Source organism: Rhinoderma darwinii, chromosome 13 (genome assembly GCF_050947455.1).
Source record: "Rhinoderma darwinii isolate aRhiDar2 chromosome 13, aRhiDar2.hap1, whole genome shotgun sequence".
In the NCBI taxonomy this organism is placed as follows: Eukaryota; Metazoa; Chordata; class Amphibia; order Anura; family Rhinodermatidae; genus Rhinoderma; species Rhinoderma darwinii.
Genome location: NC_134699.1, coordinates 27,505,588 through 27,527,653, shown reverse-complemented (window position 1 = coordinate 27,527,653; position 22,066 = coordinate 27,505,588). Strand labels below are relative to the sequence as shown.

Below are 22,066 nucleotides of genomic sequence, written 5' to 3'. Positions count from 1 at the left end.
CTTGACCACCTAACCAGGAAGGGTCCGGGAGCCAGCGAGAGCTAGAACGGGGTTTAGGGGGCCCCGTTCTAGAGATAGGTGCGGGTCCCAGAGGTGGGACCCGCATCTATCTGAGTTTTATGGCATATCCTGTGGATATGCCAGGATTTTCCAAGATGGGAAAATCCCTTTAAGTCTTCCTCCAATAAGATGGATGTCTCGATTATTATCAGAATGTCGGACTGGGATTTGCATTTACATAGGAGAAAAAATAATGGAAAAAGAACACTAAGATTTCCCTACTAATAACGGTTTAAACAATACGACCACACTGAAGGTTTAATAATGGTCGAATGTGAATGTTCTGACTATTTCTACACAAAAATAAGTGGCAACAACCTAAATTCTGCCCTTATTGTTTTCTACAGGAGGGAATACGTATGAACCTGGAGTCTAAACCGCTAAGGCTCTGTTCACATCTGCATTGGAGGCGCTATCAAGAGCCCCCGTCACAGACTCCATCAGATTTGATGGGAAGACTAGTGCAGCATGCAGACTGAGGGTATGTGCACACGTGAACTGTCTTTTACGTCTGAAAAGACACTATTTTCAGGAGAAAACAGCTGCGTCGTTTCAGCCGTAAATGCTCCTCCTCGTATTATGCGAGGCGTCTGTGACGCTCGTAAATCTTGAGCTGCTCTTCATGGACTTCAATTAAGAACGGCTCAAATTACGTTGCAAAGAAGTGTCCTGCACTTCTTTGCCGAGGCAGTCCATTTACGCGTCGTCGTTTGACAGCTGTCAACCGACGACGCGTAAATTACAGTCGTCTGCACAGTACGTCGGCAAACCCATTCAAATGAATGGGCAGATGTTTGCCGACGTATTGTAGCCCTATTTTCAGGCGTAAATCGAGGCATAATACGCCTCGTTTACGCCTGAAAATAGGTTGTGTGAACCCAGCCTTATTCTTCCTGACAAAGTGATGGACACCGTCATGCAACGGATCCGGCACTGCGTCATTTTCCTGCTCCTATAACGGAAAAAAAAAACAGAAGCGATGATGCAGGTGTGAACTCGGCCTTTGCTAACAGAGGATTGCCAGGACAATTGTAGCCAAACGGTTATGATGTTTAATTAATATGAATATGTTTAAACACATTTTTTGTGTTTTTAATCCTATTCTATGTCCCACTTTTTTTCTGTGGTGTAGCTTCAAGTTTGGAACGAAAAGTTCCAGTTAGGAACTCGCAAGTGTGGGGATCCGTGACGAGGATTGCGAGCTTGCGTTCTTTTGGCCAAAATTACAACCAATACCCAATGTATTTTTCATGTTTACTTGTATAATATTCACTACTTTTTGGACGCAGCCGGGTCTTCAATGCTGGGAGAGCATGGTGTGTTGCGGTCTGGCATAGCAAGCAGGGCAGCCCGCTCTATGTACTATCATGGCGTTACAAATTGGCTGCTACCAGGCTATATAGGCTGTGCCTCATGATTTACGCATTAGCCCTCCATGTTTTACACACTGCACCCACACTTCATGCATCACTCACGTTCCTGACCCTTTTAGTACTGCCCCCTATATTTTACACTTTATTCACCACTCACTATACTCAGTACTGCCCCCTATATTTCACACATATTATTACCACTTGCACATTATACACTATTCATTTACTTTTTACTACATATCCCATGCACCACACGCCACTCCCCTCTAAGCTAGTGGGAGTGGCTATTATTATTTAAACGCACCTGTGCACCTTCCTTCAGCAGCATTTTTGACCTGGCTGCGTCCTATTGGGATTATACCTGACCAATTTGTGAGTATGGCCATTTTTTGTGTTTTTAATCCTATTCTATGTCCCACTTTTTTCTGTGGTGTAGTAATATGAATATGTTAAAGAAGTCTTTGACATGTGGCCTCATCCATCATGGTTATGGAGCTTGTCTTGTCATTCATGGAATGACTCTCCGTAAATACCTTAATTGTTTTTATAATTTTTCATAAAGATGTAGTTCCAGCGATGTGCTTAGCACAACTTTGCAGAAGAGGCTTCTGCCTAAGCACTGGACCATCAGCTCTCCTGTATGTGTGTCTAGTCATCACGAAGACACGGATAAACTAGCTGGAACAACCCTTTAAATATTTTAAAGAGACTCTGTCACCACATTATAAGTGTCCTGTCTCCTACATAAGGAGATCGTCGCTGTAATGTAGATAACAACAGTGCTTTTTATTTAAAAAAACTATCTATTTTTACCACTTTATTAGTGATTTTAGATTTATGCTAATGAGCTTTCTTAATGCCCAAGTGGGCGTATTTTTACTTTAGACCAAGTGGGCGTTGTACAGAGGAGTGTATGACGCTGCCCAAAGTAAAAATACACCCACTTGGGCATTAAGCAACTCATTAGCATAAATCTAAAATCGCTAATAAAGTGGTAAAAATAGATTGTTTTTTTAAATAAAAAGCATTACTGTCACCTACATTATAGCGCCGATCTCCTTATGTAGGAGATAGGCCACTTATAATGTGGTGACAGAGTGGTGAACATAAGATATAATATGTAATCACTGTTTTAAACTTATAAGAAATAAGAACAAAAAGTATAGACATATACATCCACAGACACATCACCAATTTATACATTCCAAACCAAATCATGGAGGAGCAAATATGATTTATCCCATTTAGGCCTGATCGATGGAAGGATCTCCTTTGACTATTAGCAGTCAGTACGTGGCTATGATAGATCAGGTTAGGGGCCGGATGTGTCAGCGCATGTATACATTTGGAAAGTTACGAGTCCTTGCCACTTACAGAGTCACTCTAATGTTGCAAATAAGCAGACCCCACGTGACCGAGCAGTGGTAAGGTATTGGCACAGCAAACAAAGGCTTTATTTGTGCCTGGTACTCACCAAGTGCTTCCTCCTGAGGTACTGGTGGCGGAGCATGAAGGGTTTAAGAATCAGCATCCAAGGCACACAGAGGATTGCACATACAACTAGGAAACACTGCAGTCCTTTCTGGAAGACACAAGTTTACAACAATAAGTGCAAATCTGTATTGAGATTGAGCCATGTTTTCCTGTTACTCACGTCATCACATTAACCAGAAGACAGCAATTGAAGCTCTTTGGTCGGATAACCAATTCCAGCAATGTGTCAACTAGAAAGCCACAAGTCTGTGTACACATCTGAACCTTTTTATGGCTCTCTCCAACAATCCATGCCTATGATGTTTCATTATAATACATATAAAATGCTCAGGCAGCTGTTAGGGTATAACAAATTTATGTCCTAACAGGGATTAGCTCAGGACAGCCACGTGGGACATTGATTTGTCCCATACAACGGTCAGCCCCAGCGATATCAATTGCCGTGGCGGACTTTCAGGTAGCAAATGAAGTCCCGGTCCTTGGTGATGCAGCGATTGCAGCTGTTAATAACAGACACCCCCGCACAGGCACAACTGTTTACCCCTGTGATCACAGCGACATTAATGTAGGGGTTAAATAGTTTGTTAGGGTTTGGACAAAATGGTCTTCTATTTTCCCCAGAAACCGCACCACTTTTGTGAATGGATTGTGACTGGTATTGCATTTCAGCCTTATTCACTTGAATGGGGATGAGCTGCAATATCACACACAGCCCACTGACGTGCGTGCACGGTTTCTGGTCACAAGTAGACCCATTTTTATTTTAATTTTTTTAAATCTTGGACAACACATTTAGGGGATATTCACACGAACGTAAAATACATCCGTGCTACGCGCGTGATTTTTCACGCGTGTCGCACGGACCTATGTTACCAAATGGGGCCGTTCAGACTGTCAGTTATTTTCACGCAGCGTATGTCCACTGCGTGAAACTCACATGTCCTATATTTGGCCGTGTTTCGCGCAGTGCGCACCCATTGAAGTCAATGGGTGCGTGCAAATCGCGCTCGGCAGACGGAAGCACTTGCGGGTGCCGCGCGTGATTTGCGCAACAGCAGTAAAAACAATGAATGAAAACAGTGTAAACATAAAACCAGAGTGTCATCATGATGCCAGCTGCGCGAAAATCAGGCAGCCGCGCACCATATGCTTATGACACACGGACCTTTTGTGCGCGCAAAACGCACACGCTCGTGTGAATCCGGCCTAGGAGAACGCACACACACACACACACACACACACACCCTTTTGTTGGCTACACACTCACAAGGACACTTGCAGTATCCTTATGATCCCAGAATAGAAAATGTGCTATTTGTTCAATATTTTCCATGTCCACTGCACTGCTCCTACCTGTCCACTATAGAGCATAGGAAGAGATTGATCAGTGTAGTTGAAGAGGAACATGTTAATGAAGTGAATGAGGAGGCTCGGTGCAATCTTTGAGGTGGACGCATCATAGGCGCACCACTTAAAAACGATGAGAATAACCAGGTATCCAAACAGAGATGACATGAAGATCATTTCTGGTATAAACCCAAGGTAAATGTTCAAAGACTTCTTGAAATATCTAGAAAAGAAATAAAGAGCAGATGCGGTCCTATTTTTGTCACAAAACAGAAATTTAATACATTAAAAAAAACAGATGGAGTTATGCGTATCTGCAGGCCCAGGTCAGCTAATATGGGACATACAAAAAAAAGTGCGCCCACTGCAGGGGAAGTGTAGTATTACCTGCCGGACATTACAATGAATGGGTGTTCATGTAATACATAGACAGGTGCACCAGAGCTGCGGTTTACAGATGCTATGTCTAATACAGGGGATCCTGAGCAGGGGGTCCCCCTTATGAGAACCATATGCCATAATAGAGCATATGGGCAGGGTCTTTCATAGTGAGGCAATCCCTTTATGTACTTACATGTGGTTCAATAGACTGAGCGTGACCCCAAAAACCATATGTATGATGCCAAGGACCACTGACATTTTCATTTTAAAGGAATTCAGGAAGGTCAGCTTGTTAGTCGCTATGCTCCAAATCTGTTAGGCAGAAATATGGATGTTAACAGAAACAAAATCAACAGGCTGCATACAAAAATGTTTGATAAAAGAGCAGTTAATCATTTACCGGATCAATCCCAAATGGATAAGGTCCATTGAACACGCCATCGACATCTGGATCCAACTGCAGGACTGGCACAACCTTAAGAAGATCTTCTCTGCAAAGAAAAATAATAATGAATGTGAAGACAATCTTCCCTGAAGAACAGACGTTATTAATACATACAAAGATAGAGTAGACATACTAGGAGCTGAATTATTATTTTTTTATTATATTTCCAACTTTGTGAAGATTCCTACAGATATTAAAAAATAGACATGCGTACTTCTTAGAAGCATGAGAATTGTAGCTGGACTGTCATTGAATGTGATTGACAGGAATTACATTGGTCAGGTATAAATGCAGGTGCTAGGGATACACTGACAGTTAACCTGTTGCCAATGTTGACAGTTTGGTTATGTTAAGTACACATGTATGAATACACACAAAAGGTAGAAATTGCTTTAATGCAGAAGTGAATGTGATAAAAAACAAAACAAAAAAAAACACACACACTTCCCGAGTACTATAGTTAAACATTTCAAACTCACGTCCAGTTGGCTTTTGGGCTGGTAAACATTGGTCTAACACTCCAGGAGGAACCAAAAAGGTTGAGAGCCTTAGAAAAGCAATCATTGTAGATAAGGCCAGTGTAGACGGAGAAGAGGCCCATCAGAAGAATGATGTATCTACCACTGAACACCATGTTGAAGAGCTGTGAAAAAAACAAAAAAAGATCGATACAACGATATACGTCTTTGGGTTCCACTTGAGCATGAAGAATGAGTGCTTACTAACGAAGGAATTGACTTTCCTGACAACAAATTAAAAATTCGAAGCATAAATAAAAATAAATTCTCCTCAATGCCATATACTGAGCACGCAGTGAAGAGGTATTTATCACAAGCAAATGCTATATGCCTTATTGATGCTTTGCGGCAATTCTGTTGAATTTCTAGCAGCTATATAGGATGTCCGTCAGCCATCTTTCCTGCACGACAGCGCCCCAGAAGTATTGATGTTTTTTCCTCTTTTTCTGCATACTTTGCGGACGTGGGTTTCATCTTTTCCACGAGTCAAGATCGAGCAGCAGTCGGACTTTCTGAATATACTGAAACCTGCTTTTCTAGAGTTGTGACTGGCATATGCACATCACACACAGGTGAGCGCAATAGTTTACCTGGTACCTACTCAATCACTCTATGGAATTTAAAATTTTCTAGTGTCTAAATTTCATTAATGAAATATCTGAACTGTATCCAATGTTCTGCATACCTCATTATCAGTTTTTTGAGACAGAATTCGACTTTCCCTTACGACCATCCAAACGGCAAACAGGGTCATCAGGGTTCCATGGCCAAAGTCACCAAACATCACCGCAAACAGGAAAGGGAAGGTAATGATCGTGTATGGCGCTACAAAAAAAATAATTAGAAGAACACCATTAAAAAAAAATTGCTGGTCATTCATATCCTATATACATATCATTAATATACATTTTTGTACAGCAGGTTCTAGAAAACATGCCTGGGATTACCTGGATTTATTTCCCGGTAACTGCCAATACCATAGGCATCGACAAGATTCTGGAAACCATAGGTGAACTTGTTGGTCTTGTTGTAAGTTGGCGGAGTCTGGTTGGTCTGCATCCGGTTTAAGATGGAAGGGACAGTAGATCCGCTATGCTCCTGAAAAATAAATCAATTTCCAAAGATGTAAATGTACGGACGAGTCTGAGTAAATATAGTGAAATCAGAGTGTGATTTGTAGCAACGGTCTCATATCAATCTATCAAGGTCATATCCAGGAACGTTAAAGGGCTGTCCGGACATTTTTTATTGATGGCCTATCCTTAGGATAGGTCATCAATATGAGATTGGTGGCGTTCCGACTCCCGGGACCCCTGTCGATCAGCAGACTGAAGGGACCGCAGCCTTTTCCCAGTTTGCAGGCACAGCGCTGTACACATCGGGTGTGACGGAGATTGCAGGTCCGGTCCCGTAGAAGTGAATGGGACTGAGATGCAATCCCAGGCGTAGCCGCTACCGATGTGTACCGTGCTGTGCCTGGCAAACACTAAAGAGGCCGCGGCGATGAACGCCCCTTCAGTCAGCTGATCAGCGGCAGTCCCAGTAGTTGGACACCCACCGATCCCACATTGATGACCTCCTAAGGATAGGACAGCAATACAAAATGCCCAGACAACCCCTTTAAGAATAGAGAATGTTGATGTAAGCCAGTGAGACAATACCCGAAAAACAATACTCACTGTGCCTCTTCTAAGAGCAAACTGGATGGAATCCAGATCAGCCACTGGACACCAGACTTCTGCAATCAGACATTTCTGGGTGACGTCAATGTTGCACAGGTTCAATGTATGGTAAATGGCCTTCATTTTCCGGACCTTAATAAACCAGACTCTGATTGTTTTAGCAGCAGCTTGGAGGACGCGCTGGCGATGGTCTTCAGTTTGGTTAAGAACCTAAAATTAAGGATGTTGCAATTATGAGAATTATTGAAACCTCCTTTAAACCTAAAGCTGCCCATACACCTTAGTTGGACACCCCCATACACATTAGATGGTCGGCCAGTCCTGCCAAAATCGGTGGGTTTGGCCGACGTTCGACTTATAAATCCATCTCGAGTTGTTCTTAACTACCTGAGCTCTGTGGGGATGGGGTTCATGTATACAACATTTCCATACTTCATCAATGAGGTGTAAAAAGTTTAGATTGTAAAAGAGCGACAGCAAAGACCAGAAAGTTGATCTACTGACTGGGAAGTTTCTTGAAAAAGAAAAAAGATTAAGACCAGTTTACATGGGCCAATGATGAAGTGAACGAGCGTTCGTACACATTAAACAGGGCAGGGATCAGCTGATGAACAAGCAAACGTTTGTTCGGCGGCTGATCAAATCTTTTATGTGGCTATAAAAATAGTCTCAGAGCTACGCGGTTTCTATAGTAGTGAATGGCAGTTACGGAAGCAGCGTAGCATGCGAGCTACGCGGTTTCCGTAACTATCATTCAGTTCAATGGGACTTTCGCAAACAGCGTAATTCAGCGAGCTACGCGGTTTCCTAATTCATGGTCGGAATTTACCTTCTTCTGCCGCAACACAGAGCAGCAGAACGGGGTTTAGGGGGCCCCGTTCTAGAGATAGGTGCGGGTCCCAGAGACGCATCTATCTGACATTTATGACAAATCTTGGGGATATGTCATAAATGTCCCTCGTGGGAAAACCCCTTTAAAGGTGGTTAAATATTGGAAAACATTTGCCCATGTAAAACCACATTTAGGCAATGACTCCACTGACCAATATGTACTGCTTATAGATGAGAAATCTATTCCAATATAGATGGCACAGACCGTGCCTTTAAAGTTTTACCATCTGCAAATCATCTATCCTTGTGTTTACTCCAGCAGCCATCTCTTTGCGCTCCTGTGGTGTTTCTGGACAAGGGTAAAGAGAAGCTCGAAATCTGTGATGTAAAAGAAAATCTTTCATAAATTGTAAGATATGTACATCAGAAGTAAAGCAAACAGACCAGGCAACGTACAGAGAGAATGTCAGCAGGTATATAGATTGCAGACATCAAAAGTTAAACAGTGATGACCTATCCTCAACCGATCATACATTAATGGCCTATCAATAATATAGGCCATCAATGGTTTAAAGGATATGTACACCTTTGACCTTTTTATAAAAATGTTTTATAAAAATCGCTTTCAATCAGTGTGTTTGGTGCAACTTTCTAATTACTTTTTATTAAAAATGATATTTACTTTTTGAGATACAGCTGCTTTGTATCCTGTAAACCGAGCAGCTGCATCACACTGAATCCCGTACCAATCAGGTCCGCGGGACTGACGGGTTCAGTGTCAGTGGGTCCTGCGAGTCTCTGAGATGTGATCGATTACAGATGGATCCTGCGAGTCAGAAACAGTCCCGCGGACCTGACGAATTCAGGTCTTAGAGCACGATACAGCGGTTTTATACAGAGCAGCTGTATCTCAAATAGTAAAATTAATTTTTAATAAAAACTAAGTATGAAGTTGCACAAAACATTATATATATAAATTGCTTTTGAAGTACATAGCCTGTAAACCTAGAAAATCCCTTTAAGGCACCCAAGGACAAGGGATAATAATTGAACATTAACGCTGGCAAAATATCTATTTCTAAACATTCATGTGCGTGATTATCAACCATACAGACTGTAGCACAACTCCAATACCATGATATCTTGGTCGAACTAAAAAAAATGAAATCAGAATTAGGCATCATGCACACAACCGTTCCCATTTTGCAATAGGACCTGTTCTGGGGGCTGGTTGTATAGAGAACCATATCACAGTGAAAGCAGATGTCCCACCAAATATTAAAATCAAGGTGGGAGACGCGGCTGAAGTTATAACTGGAGGTACACTTTAAGAATGGGGGGATTGGGAGTTATTTGGAGCGAATTATGCAAATTATTGCTAAACACATAAGGGAACTACCCACAAATTCTATTCTCTTGGTTGTCTAACTACAGTTTATGTATATGGAGCATCATAAAAATACAAAAGATTTGTAATCTACTGCATGTAGTGGTACCAGACGGAAAGAGGTTGTCTTTTTTTGTTTTGTTTTTTTATTAGCGATACTCTCATACCCCTCGCAAATCTTCTTTACTCTGTTCTTCAGTTGATCTCCTTGGAAGAATATGATGAACACCGACTTGTGAACGCTGTCCCCCTGTAAAGTGTAAGCACGAGTTAGTGTAAAGGATAACCAAACAGAAGTCACGGCTAAGACCAAGGGCTAATCGTCATCAAGTCCACCCTGCTGGCCATTTCGCAGCTACCTGGTCACCCTAGGGCATGTACTAAAAAGGTTTAGTAGTCTACAATTCATGACTTGCTATATTCCACTATGTTAGTACAGATGAACCTGTATAGGAAGCTTTCATTGGCAGCCAGGTACCGTCAGCTGTGCATTCAGAAGCAGATGAAGAACTCCTTCAAGATTATAAAAACATTACTGCTTTCTTCTGAAAACAGTGCCACCCCTGTCCGTGGATTGCGTGTGGTACTGCAGCTCAGCTCCATTGAAGTGACTGTTAGCTGCAATACCAGACACAACCTATGGATAAGGGTGGTACCTTTTCTGAAAGAAAGCAGACATTTTTTCTAACTCCATACAATCCCTTTAATTATAAGGTAGCGCAAATACTCAGCTTCTATCTATCTGTATTATGTATTGACTGCGGGTACAGCTGCTAAGTATGAGAAGCCAATTAACCCAGACCAATTCTGTCAAGATACTCTGAAAAGCGGTTATTCTGAAAAGCACTGCCCACATGATATCATGCTGGAAAAAGAAGTACATGGGCACAGTAAATAAAAGCAATCTCGAATTACACATTCCAAAACTAAAAAGTCACGCAACAATTTAGGCATTAATATATTTTAGTCTATATTCACATGTCGTTTTTTGACCTACGTTTGATGTACATGCCGGGAAGAAGTTAAAAGTAGGCTGTGACGGATGTCTAAGGCCCTGTTCACACAGAGTTTTTTGCCACTTTTTTGCCGCGGAAACCGCAGCAAAACCTGCAGCAAGAAATGGCCAAAATTGACTCCCATTGTTTTCAACGGGAGGTGGAGGCGTTTTTTTCCTGCGAACAGAAAAAAAACGTTTGCGGAAAAAAGAAGCGACGTGCCCTATCTTGAGCCCTTTTCCCCCTCAAAACTCCATTGAAATCAAAGGGAGACGGAAAAAACGCAGCGAACGTCCGACACGTGTGATGTAAAAAAAAATAAATAAAAAAAAGAAGCGTCCAACTTACAATGAAATTAATGGGAGGCAGGATTTTGCAGCGGATTCCACTGCAAACTTTCCTCCGTGTGAACATACTCTTAGTATCCAGTGTTTTTCGATTTTTCATTAGAAGTCTATGTAACAAGCCTTGCAACAAACCAGGATGTTCTGCAAAATTTCTGTCCTGCATTCTGATGGATTCCAACATGTTGCCACATCACACTGCAAACTGTACGAGATGGAGACCCTTAAATGAAATCGGTATATATATGTATACACTAGCTAAGCATGGTACCTTGGCATATTGCCACTGACAGGAAGCTCAATGTTTGTAACTGAGAGCTTTGATCTGGCACTGGGTTACGGGCACTGCCCATCAAATATTCTCTGCAGATAAGCAGTCTAATTACAATGACTCATACAGGGAACATTTCTCTTCCTTGCCAGATCAGGAGGTTCACTGCTTTTAATACGGACTATACTACAGTCAAAAGTTAAAAACATCTGCAAGGCCCTGTTCACACTGAGTTTTTTTGGCCCGTTTTTTTGACGCGGAAGACGCGTCGAACACCACGCCAAATAACGGCCGATAATGCCTCCCATTGATTTCTATGGGAGGCTGATGCGTTTTTTTCCAGCAAGCGGAAAAAAATGCTCGTGACATGACCTACCTTGAGGCGTTTTCCGCCTCAAAAACCCCATTGAAAGCAATAGGAGACGGAATAAAATGCATGCGTTTTTTTCCTTTGCCTGTTGAAGAAAGGAGGTAAAAAAAAAAAAGCCTAAAAAAAAAAACTTATTCCTTTCTCCCCATGAAAATAAACATACACGCACAACCAGTAGATACCTAATGTGTCATAACATATGTTCGGAAGTATGAGAGAATCATCCGTTACCTGGTTCTATTATGCAAGGGCAAAACACTTAAAAAAAATTAACGCCCCTCAAAATCGAAAAATGCAGATCTCTCCCCTTGTATACTACTCCAGCCATGTCACACCCAGGAAGCTGAGATACGGTGGGCTGTTTGACTGGGGAGCTGGTGATTTTCTTTCCCTGACTTTGCATCTGATCGGCCACAAATGTGCAGGTTTCTCCGCGTTTTACTGTATCTTTTCTCCCCAGTAGGGGGGGTTCAGAACAAGTATAATCTTTAAGTACTAGGTAACATGTAAAGAACAAGCAAAACTATTACTGCCATTTCTGTGGTCAAACCAAAGTTAACAATAAGTTGTCTGGCCGTATGATGGAGAGTACAGGACACGAGCACAGCTGGAATAGTGAGATAGACTGGAGACCTTCCTGTGTTTGTATGCTGGATACTGAGATATGGGTAAGGAAGTCAATCTGTAAATCAGTAGGGACTGAGCTCATTCTGCAGGCACTTCCTTGGCAGTACAATGCAGAGTATGAAGTGAACAGGGTTAGGGTTAAGGCTGCCAAGCCATGAACGTACCAAACATAGGCCTAGGTTAGTATGATAGCTGGCAAAAAAAATGGAATTTCTCTAAAGTAAGTTCTGGTAGGTTATTTCAGGAAAGGGCACCCCAGTGGGAAAAAAGGGCACCTGCAGTGATGACCCATGTCATATTTTTGTCAATCTGACCTAACAAGGAAAATAAGAAAACCAATCTCGAACAGCACATCTCATGCAAAGTTGATGTAGCACTATTAACGGAGAATCCTCGACTGGCCTCATCACCACACATAGCAGGTTGGTATAGCCACACAGTTTGTTTTTATAGGCCACTATTGTAAGCATGTAAGGTAGCATTTTACGTCAATAGTCCAGCCAGACTTGCCTGGGGTATAGTCCTTATGACCACACGTATTTCACCAAGCAAGAAACGGTCATGATTTCTGAAAACTACTGGCAAAGAAAACTGCTGAACAAGCCTTCTTACCGTTACTGGATCTTCCAAAGGGTTTTCAATTTCTGCCTGTCGAAGGAACACATTGCCACGGCAAACCCGCCACAGCATCCTTTCAAAAGTGGGAATCCTCTCGCGGTTGATCACCCCAGCCACAAACCTGAAAAAATATTTGATAGTATATTACATGGGTACAGAATATTTCCTAAACACTTGATTGGAATTTAGCAGCAAACATACATATAGTAACAGGGGAGAGATAAATGTCAGAATGTCTAAATATCAAGACGAGGGCCCCATGGTGTGTCAGAGTCTGTTAAAGAGAATCCGTCACTAGTTAGTAACGCCCAGTCTCCTAGCTAATCAAATAGGCGCTGTCACACTGATAACGATAGTGAAAATTGTGTCCCAAAACACTTATTATTTTAAAAGTTAGGAGCTTTTTTCTAAATATGCAAAGGAGGCTATGCTTGACAAGTGGGCGTCAACAGCAGCGATTCTCCTGAGGTGGAGCCTCCTCACAGCCTCTGACGCTGTCCTATCAGCATGAAGCTGCTTCACACAGTGTGAGAGACTGGAGGTAAGGATGATCACTTCAACCTCGACCACCTAGAACAGTGAGATTCTAATCTTTCATATGGCACCAGGATCACAGTTCTAGCTGTGAAACAACCGGAGGTATCACCAGTTGTAAATACAGTCGGGAATGGAAGCTGTATACTATATGATCACGCTGTGCTGCTGGGCAGGGAAGAGAAGAACTGTATGACGTCATACAGAAAACATTACACCGCCCAGAGTGAAAAGAAAAAGTTACCTTCAATTTAACTATTATAAACAAATTAGCATATTTAGAAAAATGGTCATAACTTTGCAAATAAACATTTAAAAAATAAAAATAAAATCACATTGTAGTTATCAGCATCATAGCGCATATTAAATTAGTTAGGGAGAGGGAATTAATAAACTAGTGACAAATCCTCTTTATGATTCACGGTTAAATTGTGGCATTACCGCAACTCACAGGCTAACTAAATGTTTCCCTATAGCAAAGAAAGTTGCAAGTGACCTTGTAAAAATTGCAAACTGACATGGTCTGAATTTTTAGTTTCATGGTAAAGGTTCCTTGGAACTTTTTTTTCTAAAGGGAAAACACAGCGCTATGGCCTGATCCAATCAGAACAAGCTAAAATCAAAATAGAAAAATGTGACCTAATATCCTACTGTATTAGTCCTATAATGATCTATATTATTAGAAGGATAGTGATCAACAGCCATAGGAAGGCGAGTGAATCTAAGGCCTGTGTGAAACAACGACATCAGTCACACAACAGACACATCCACGGTAACACTACATGTGCCTAAATGCTTCTACGACAATTGTCAGAGCGATCACACCAATAGAAGTGAATGGGGGCACAGGCAGTCATGGGGCTGTCACTCGACATTCACTCACTTCCTTAGGAGAGCGACTCAAGCAGAAAAAAAGTTGTTTGACTCAAATTTCTCAAAAGTCGTGTCATGCGCTTCGAATTGCACAGCCTGAACTCAACTGAAGCATCACAAAATCAAAGGAGTTTTCCCACAAAAACATTTATGGCATGTGAATTTTGAGAAAGGGTTACCCAGTCCCTCGCCACCGACATAGACTGACTTGTACGTCCTGTATCTCTGTTTGACTTCAATGAACACATATCTTGCAGCCAAGTCTCTACATGGAAAGGGGGACTGGGAAGTCTATTCTCAGGACCAGAGGGTGCCCCTAGGCAGACAATAGGAGATGCCTAGGCAGACATTTTTGGTAGATCACATCAATATGACAAATGTTATGCATGGGAAACTCCTTTAAGTTCCACATAACCATATATCAAATGATTTCCCTAAATAGGGAGAAGGTGCCGTTGTCGTACATACCCAAGTCTCAGTGGAGCTCCTCTTCCGATCTCGCTTGGCTCTAGCAGTGAAGAGGATTCCTCCAGTAGATCAGGATCCGCCATCTGCTGATGATGATGCAATTGAGCCTGAATTCACAAACCAATTAATAACTAATCAAAACAGTTAGTGGCATGCAGGGGCCATGTGGGGCAGGCACGAGAGCCAGGTGAAAGGGGTACACAGATAAAGTCTATGTATCAAGGCAGTCACTCGATTCTCTGATGGAGATATAGATGCCGAATGGTGATTTAATTAAACAGTCTGTACCCAGAACACGTGCTATAAAATGTGGAAAGGATTGATAAACTTTCTTAAATATTTTGCTTGGGGGAAATTAAACCCTATTAACCCGAATTAAACAACAGTTTGCATTAATACATAGACTTTGAAAGGAAAACTCCTTAAAGACAATAGTGTAAGAGCAAAGGATTTGGGGTGAAGTGAAAACTATACCCATGAATGTAAGATAGATTTAATTATGCCAACATAAAACTAGTTGGGCACTATTGGCGGAATTTGTTCCTTTATTAAAAAGTCAAATATTCCCAGAATTATGGTTGACCGTAGACTGTGATAGACTATCAAGGGAACCAAACTGTAAAGATTAAGTAACAATTTACTAAAGCAAACAGAAGACGACATTTAGGGCACCAAACCAATGTCCAATTTACTATAATCTATTTAACTTATGACTAAGGCTGTGTTCACACTGCGTTGGCGGCTCCATTAGCATGCAGCGCTATTTTGTCCACAAAAATAAGTTATTGGGGGGAATTCATCAACCTTTCTATGACAGTTTTCTGGCATAGAAAAGTAAAAAAAACGGCCCGGAAGTTGCAGTTTGCCAGAAAACTGCCATAAATAATAGCGGAAATCTCCGCTAGCCCCATACCTTGCCCTCCACAGACTACCCCCCCCCCAATCGGACAAAATATAAAAATCAAATCATGACGTTGAGTGATGCATCGCATGACTGGTGAGGGGACAAGCGAAGTGAAGCGGTGGTGAGGGGAGTATATATTTTTATGTCCGATGGGGAATCCGAACAGTTGGTGAATGGCTGCGGTACTTACGCCGCAATTGTGATGCACGGCCAGCGGAAAGATATGACAAATTTATTAAGAGGTGTGCGCCTCTTAATAAATCTGTTGCATCTTACTCCAACGGAGCAAAAATCTAAGACAGGAGTATCAAACGTCAGTCTTACCAAATCTACCCCGGTGGGTTCCACCTGGCAACGTTTGTGTCCTTCATGTGAGGGATCGGGCGCTATGGTTATTTTCCTTATATATATTCAGTGAGCCTTATATTGACTCACTAGCACTCGAATTGAAAAAGGTCTGTATCAGTATTCCCTGACATTATATTTTGTGACTCTAGCTATGTGACTATGCCCTGTAGGTAAACTAGAGTTAAAAAGCAGCCAAAGAGAAAACCAGTAGCTGAAATACATTACCCTACAGGAATATTTATTTAAACAACAACTTTAACTTATTTAGTTCGGCTTACATTCTGGGTATAGTTTACTATCAAAATCACTGTTCCCCTCAATCCTTTAAGCAGGAATCCCCATTTTGCAGCAGCAAGTGGTGTTTTCAAAACAAGCAGTTCTCTTCACAAAGCAACGACATCAACACAACACTGCGGAAAGTTTTTGGGGAGTGGGAGGATAAAAAAAAAAAAAAAAAGAGACATAAAAAATATATAATAAACCCAGACTGAATAAAGGAAAAAGGAAGAGAAGGACTACTACGGGGGAAGAGAAGGACTACTACGGGGGAAGAGAAGGACTACTACGGGGGAAGAGAAGGACTACTACGGGGGAAGAGAAGGACTACTACGGGGGAAGAGAAGGACTACTACGGGGGAAGAGAAGGACTACTACGGGGGAAGAGAAGGACTACTACGGGGGAAGAGAAGGACTACTACGGGGGGGAAGAGAAGGACTACTACGGGGGAAGAGAAGGACTACTACGGGGGAAGAGAAGGACTACTACGGGGGAAGAGAAGGACTACTACGGGGGAAGAGAAGGACTACTATGGGGGAAGGGACACTGATTAAAATCGAATGGGGAGGATAAAAATGAACAACAACAAAAAAAGCAAAAAATTATTAAGGGATCCAGGTTGTAATTGACCAAATCAATGAACAGGAACAGGTTAATCTTGAACATAAAAGGTACAGCATTTCTTCAACTTCAGATATCCAGCCTAGTGCAAATAAGCATCATGGTGGCAAGAAATAGAGATTTCACGCTCAGAATTTGGTTTTAGCCGAGTATACAATTAATATACGTCCACAGTAGCCTATACCAAACCTCCCAATAATAAGTACGGTACGGATATGGTAAAATAGCTACCGTACTTGCCGTTAGAGTAAAAATACAAACTTATAAGTCTGCATGAAATGGATATAGAAAAGTTATATGTGCCTGGAAACCTTAATATTAAATGCTTGGAAGACAAAAGTGAACAAACAAAAAAGCGACACTGCCATAGCAAGAGCCGAATGCCATTAACGGAAAACACGCTATGAAACCAAAAATAACCATTTTAGAGCTGTATCCCAATGCCAGCGAGCTGCATGTGGGTGGACAACATAAGGTGGTCACCCAAGACTTTCAGGTGACTTCTGTTGTTCAAATAAACAAATGAGCAAGGACTTCTCTTCTTGCCTTTTACAAACTGTGTGCGGATAACAGAAATCTATAAAGGTTTCTTACGTGCGTGTAGGCACATTACGAGACCAACGTAAGCACGCAAGCATTTTCATAGTGTCTGCAAAAAAGCTAAGCGGTCGAAGTCTTCATACCAGGGCAGGTACCATCAGCAGGAGTAGGTGACCGATGTCATGGTGGTGGCTGCATGCAATGAGTTGTCTGGGTTAGAGAACCAATTTTTATAATTTCCTATTAGGGAATTGTGAGTTATTAGAAGGATTAGGATCTTCATCTATTATTTTAGGATCTTCATCTATTAGCCTGAGCACAAAAAGCCCATTGATTTCAAAGAGCCTCTTTTGTAATGCTTCATCTCCCCTGTGGGAGCGCTGCAGGGAAATCGTGATCAGCTTATCAGGTGACTTTTTTAACAAACTGGAATAATCTAAAGCGAATAACCCCTTTAATAAATGAAATTGTCCTACTAACTTACTTATAGTGCAATTTATCTTTTTACCAACATCTCTCATGTGCTAAATTATACAGTGAAAATTAGTAACACTCTCCATTTCCAAGGCCTCATTTCTAACCTATAGCCTCTTGATGATCAGTCAATGCCATCTTGATTTTAAAAAAAAAAACTAAAAAGTTGACTACCAATAGGAAACCATCTATAGAAGTGCAGATTGCGCTCTCCCATCTGCTTTATTCATGCTTGCAGAGACAGGAGGGGAAGTTTTTAGTTTTTTGATGTACAATTGATAATCTAAACATTTTATTTACAAGTGGAGCTGTTTTTTAATTATCATGGGGATACAGCCTAAGAAATACAAAAGAGAACTACATTTAAAAGGGGCTTTCCCATCTCATAAAGTCATGTCATATTGCTACAATCTGCCATCACTTTCTGATCGATGGCTGTCCGACCTCTGTGACTCCCCCATCAGTGCCCCTTTAAAGTTTTCCATGCACAGTGGGTGGCCAGGAGCCCCACCAATCAGCGATATGCTATCACTTTATCAGATAGGAAAAACCAATTAAAAGATGATATATTAGAGACGGCTGCATTCCTAGAAGCTCATAAAGGTGGAGTTGCACTAGAAGATGGGTCACTAACAAAGCGAGTCATATACCGTATCCCATGCATTTAGTAATAATACCGGTATTAATGGCCATAACAGGTTCTGTATTAATTTAATGAGCTTTTAGGATGCAGCCTCCCTATTAGATTCAGGAATTTAGACACAACGCACAAAAGACAGATGAAGGGGTGGAAAGGAGGATGAAACCAGGGTACCACCTGCATGCCATTAACCTCTTCGTTAAAAGCAACAAAGCCTATTTTGACTGGTAAAGAACGAGCACCAATCATAATAGCATCTACCTGTTGCCAATCTTACCATTATGCTAGTATTTACCTGCTACACATAAATAAAGCATTACCCTAGCATTAAAGAGGCTCTGACACCACATGATAAGTGGCCTATCTTGTACATAATGTGATTGTCGCTGTAATGTAGATTGCAGCAGTGTTTTTTATTTCGAAAAACTATTATTTTTGATGGAGTTATGACCTACTTTAGCTTTATGCTAATGACTTTCTTAATGCACAACTGGGTGTGTTTTTACTTTTTGACCAAGTGGGCGTTGTGGAGAGAAGTGTATGACGCTGACCAATCAGCGTCATACACTTCTCACCATTCATTTACACAGCATATAGTCATCTTACTAGATCACTATGTGCAGCCACATACACACACATTAACGTTACTCAAGTGTCCTGACAATGAATAGGCATCACCTCCAGCCAGGACGTGATGTCTATTCAGAATCCTGACACTTCGGTAACGTCTGTGTGAGATTTACAGCAAGGCAAGCGCAATCTCGTTTTAAATGACAGTTTACAGCGTAATCTCGCGAGACTACGCTTGCTGTGCTGTAAATCAACCAAACATTACTGAAGTCTCCGGATTCTGAATAGACATCACGTCCTGGCTGGTAGTGATCTCTATTCACTGTCAGGACACTTGAGTAACGTTAATGTGTGTGTATGTGGCTGCACATAGTGATCTAGCTAGATTACGATGTTCTGTGTAAATTAATGGAAAGAAGTGTATGACGCTAAATTGGTCACTGATTGGTCAGCGTCATGCACTTCTCTTCACAACGCCCACTTGTCCATTAAGAAACTCATTAGCATAAAGCTAAAATAGGTCAGAATTCCGTCAAAAAAGATCGTTTTTCTAAATAAAAAACACTGCTGTAATCTACATTACAGCGCCGATCACATCATGTAGAAGATAGGGCACTTATAATGTGGTGACAGAGCCTCTTTAAAGCAGCATTCAGGAAAGCTAATACATTAAAAAGGGGGGAGGGGGGTCGGTGGGTGTTCATTCTGCACTTACCTTGTTACATACACCCACCATGTCTAAACCTCCCCATAACACAACTAAGAATAGCAACTGCTGCTCAGAAATGGGTAAATCCCTGTTATTTCAAAGCAAAAAAAAAGTTAAATCCCTGCACTGAATGAAGAGCGGGATCTTAAGAACAAAAAAATAAAAATAAAATCGCTGCTTGTATTAAAAATAAAATGTAAACCAGTCAGCAATAAAAAGCAAATCCAAGGTGAAAGCTAAAAAAGGTAAAAATATTAGTAGGAAGAAAAAGTGAGTAGAGCCCGTTAAATAGATAGAAAGCATGTCTAAGTATTTAGCAAGGGCAGGTAGGTGATTTAATGTAAAGGGCACACAGGCAGCGAGCAGAAAAGAGAAGAGAGTGACTGAAGCGGTTTATACAGGTTCCAATAATAACCAGTCTCTTCATACTATTGTAATGTGTATCGTAGCCCTCTGTATTCTCACAAGCAATATCAGTTTGAAAGTTATTCAGGCAGTATGAAAAGAAGGAGAAGGAAATCAGGAGAGGGACAAGCCACGCAAGCGGGAGTCAGGAGAAGGACAAGCCGCGCAAGCGGGAGTCAGGAGAGGGACAAGCCGCGCAAGCGGGAGTCAGGAGAGGGACAAGCCGCGCAAGCGGGAGTCAGGAGAGGGACAAGCCGCGCAAGCGGGAGTCAGGAGAGGGACAAGCCGCGCAAGCGGGAGTCAGGAAAGGAACAAGACAGTGAAGACTGTGTGAATAAGTGTGTCAACACGAAGGAAAAGGAAAAAGTGACTAATTTATAGTGGAAGAAGACAACAACAGGAGACTGATAAATAGTGGAGGCAACAAAAACTGAATATCAAATGAAGATGTCTGTGAAAGCGGAATTATACAACAGACTGGACCCAAGACACTGAAAGTGTATTCAGTACTGTGAGACAAGGGGAAATGATGAGAGGCAGCAGAAAGCGGCAAAAATTTACTTAAAGGGGCTTTCCCATAATCATTATTTATCACCCATCTACAGGATAGTTGATAAAAATCTGATTGGTAGGGGTCCACCCGCTGGGAGAACGGGCTTACCTTTGCCATTGCTGGGAGCATAGCCCCATAGAGATTCATCTCCATCTCTATGGGGCTGCTGAGCGCTATCCTCGACAGCCCCATGAATGGAGCGGAGGCTGAGCAGGAGAACTACTGCTCCATTCCTATGGTGCTCTTAAGAACAGCAAGGTCTGCCCGTTCTCATAATCCTTGGGGGTCCCAGTGGTCAGACCCCCACCGATCAGATATTTATCACCTATAGAGCGGATAGTTCATAATGATTAAAGTGAAAACCGCTTTAAAGGTGCATGCTGGAAAAGTAAGCAGCAGGCAGAACGATGGAGTATTTTAGGGAAGACGAAGCAGAAATAAAGACGAGCCTAAATTCCAGCACATATGAATGGAATAAAAGGCAACATCCAATACCCTACATTTCACCTTCTTGGAATACAATCACATGCTACGTAACGTAGATCTTTTATAATAATCAATACATAAAAGATGATGACAGTTTCAGTCATTCTGTCCGGTGGGCGATTCCAAACAAGAAATAAGTTGTCTGAGTTATAAAAAGAGACATATCCACCTCTGCTGGGATGGACTATAAACATTACAGACTACACTCCCAATTCAAGAGTACAATGGTTAACCCAGTATTTACTGGTGCGGAAGAAAATCTTCAATTCGCAAACGGAGAACACAAACCCATCCTTGTGTAATTAGGTCAATTTCAGAAATCAGGAGACAAAGAAACGCTGACCTCATCAAAAAATTGTTGAGTTTTGCGGAGGATAAATTTTAATTCAGTCAGCTCCAGAAAGTTCCTCTTCAAAGCCTCCTGGTTGGTGTTAATCTCTTTCAATTCATTCTCAATCTTCTCAAAATTAGCCTGTTAGTAAGAGACATTATATAATTAGCAAAAGCAAGAGGGCATCTAAACAAGGCTTTTCGAGAACATGGGTATTGTAGTAGACCCAGATTACAATGATCAGGCCCTGGTTTTTTTATACTATGAACCTGTGGATCTTCAGCTTTGCCAAAATTCAACTCCCTGCCTGCCACGACAGTTGCAGGCTGTCAGGTCATACTGGGAGTTGTAGTTTTGCAATAGCTGGACAGCCACAAGTTGGACACCACTGCCCTAGGACAACACTTTTAACGGGCTGGTACACATTGGTAGGGGTCAGGCAAGCATAAGACAGGTAATATAATTAGACGTCTGTCTGACCCTTTCAATGGTTAAATATATTTAAATGATGGCCATCTCCGGCACTAGACAATAATGGGAATTCTGAGCTGCCTAATACCACAGATCCGATCTGTATAGCAGCTTTCACA

General features: G+C 41.6%; 1 protein-coding gene across 9 annotated transcripts in view; it reads right to left on the bottom strand.

Moving 5' to 3' along the window:
* Positions 1-22,066, bottom strand: part of ATP6V0A1 (ATPase H+ transporting V0 subunit a1) — a 48,811-nt gene that overhangs the window by 13,047 nt on the left and 13,698 nt on the right. For 7 of the 9 annotated variants that reach the window (XM_075846942.1, XM_075846950.1, XM_075846946.1 and 4 more), the window contains 13 exons: positions 21,489-21,617; positions 14,619-14,725; positions 12,738-12,864; positions 9,686-9,768; positions 8,416-8,509; positions 7,298-7,510; positions 6,566-6,716; positions 6,304-6,443; positions 5,580-5,743; positions 5,056-5,146; positions 4,849-4,967; positions 4,281-4,497; positions 2,908-3,015 (listed from right to left, as the gene is read on the bottom strand). In XM_075846942.1, the coding sequence (XP_075703057.1) occupies positions 2,908-3,015; positions 4,281-4,497; positions 4,849-4,967; positions 5,056-5,146; positions 5,580-5,743; positions 6,304-6,443; positions 6,566-6,716; positions 7,298-7,510; positions 8,416-8,509; positions 9,686-9,768; positions 12,738-12,864; positions 14,619-14,725; positions 21,489-21,617 (1,743 nt within the window). The remainder of the gene's footprint in view (positions 1-2,907; positions 3,016-4,280; positions 4,498-4,848; positions 4,968-5,055; positions 5,147-5,579; positions 5,744-6,303; positions 6,444-6,565; positions 6,717-7,297; positions 7,511-8,415; positions 8,510-9,685; positions 9,769-12,737; positions 12,865-14,618; positions 14,726-21,488; positions 21,618-22,066) is intronic. The other 2 variants (XM_075846947.1, XM_075846948.1) reach the window with 1 other exon arrangement.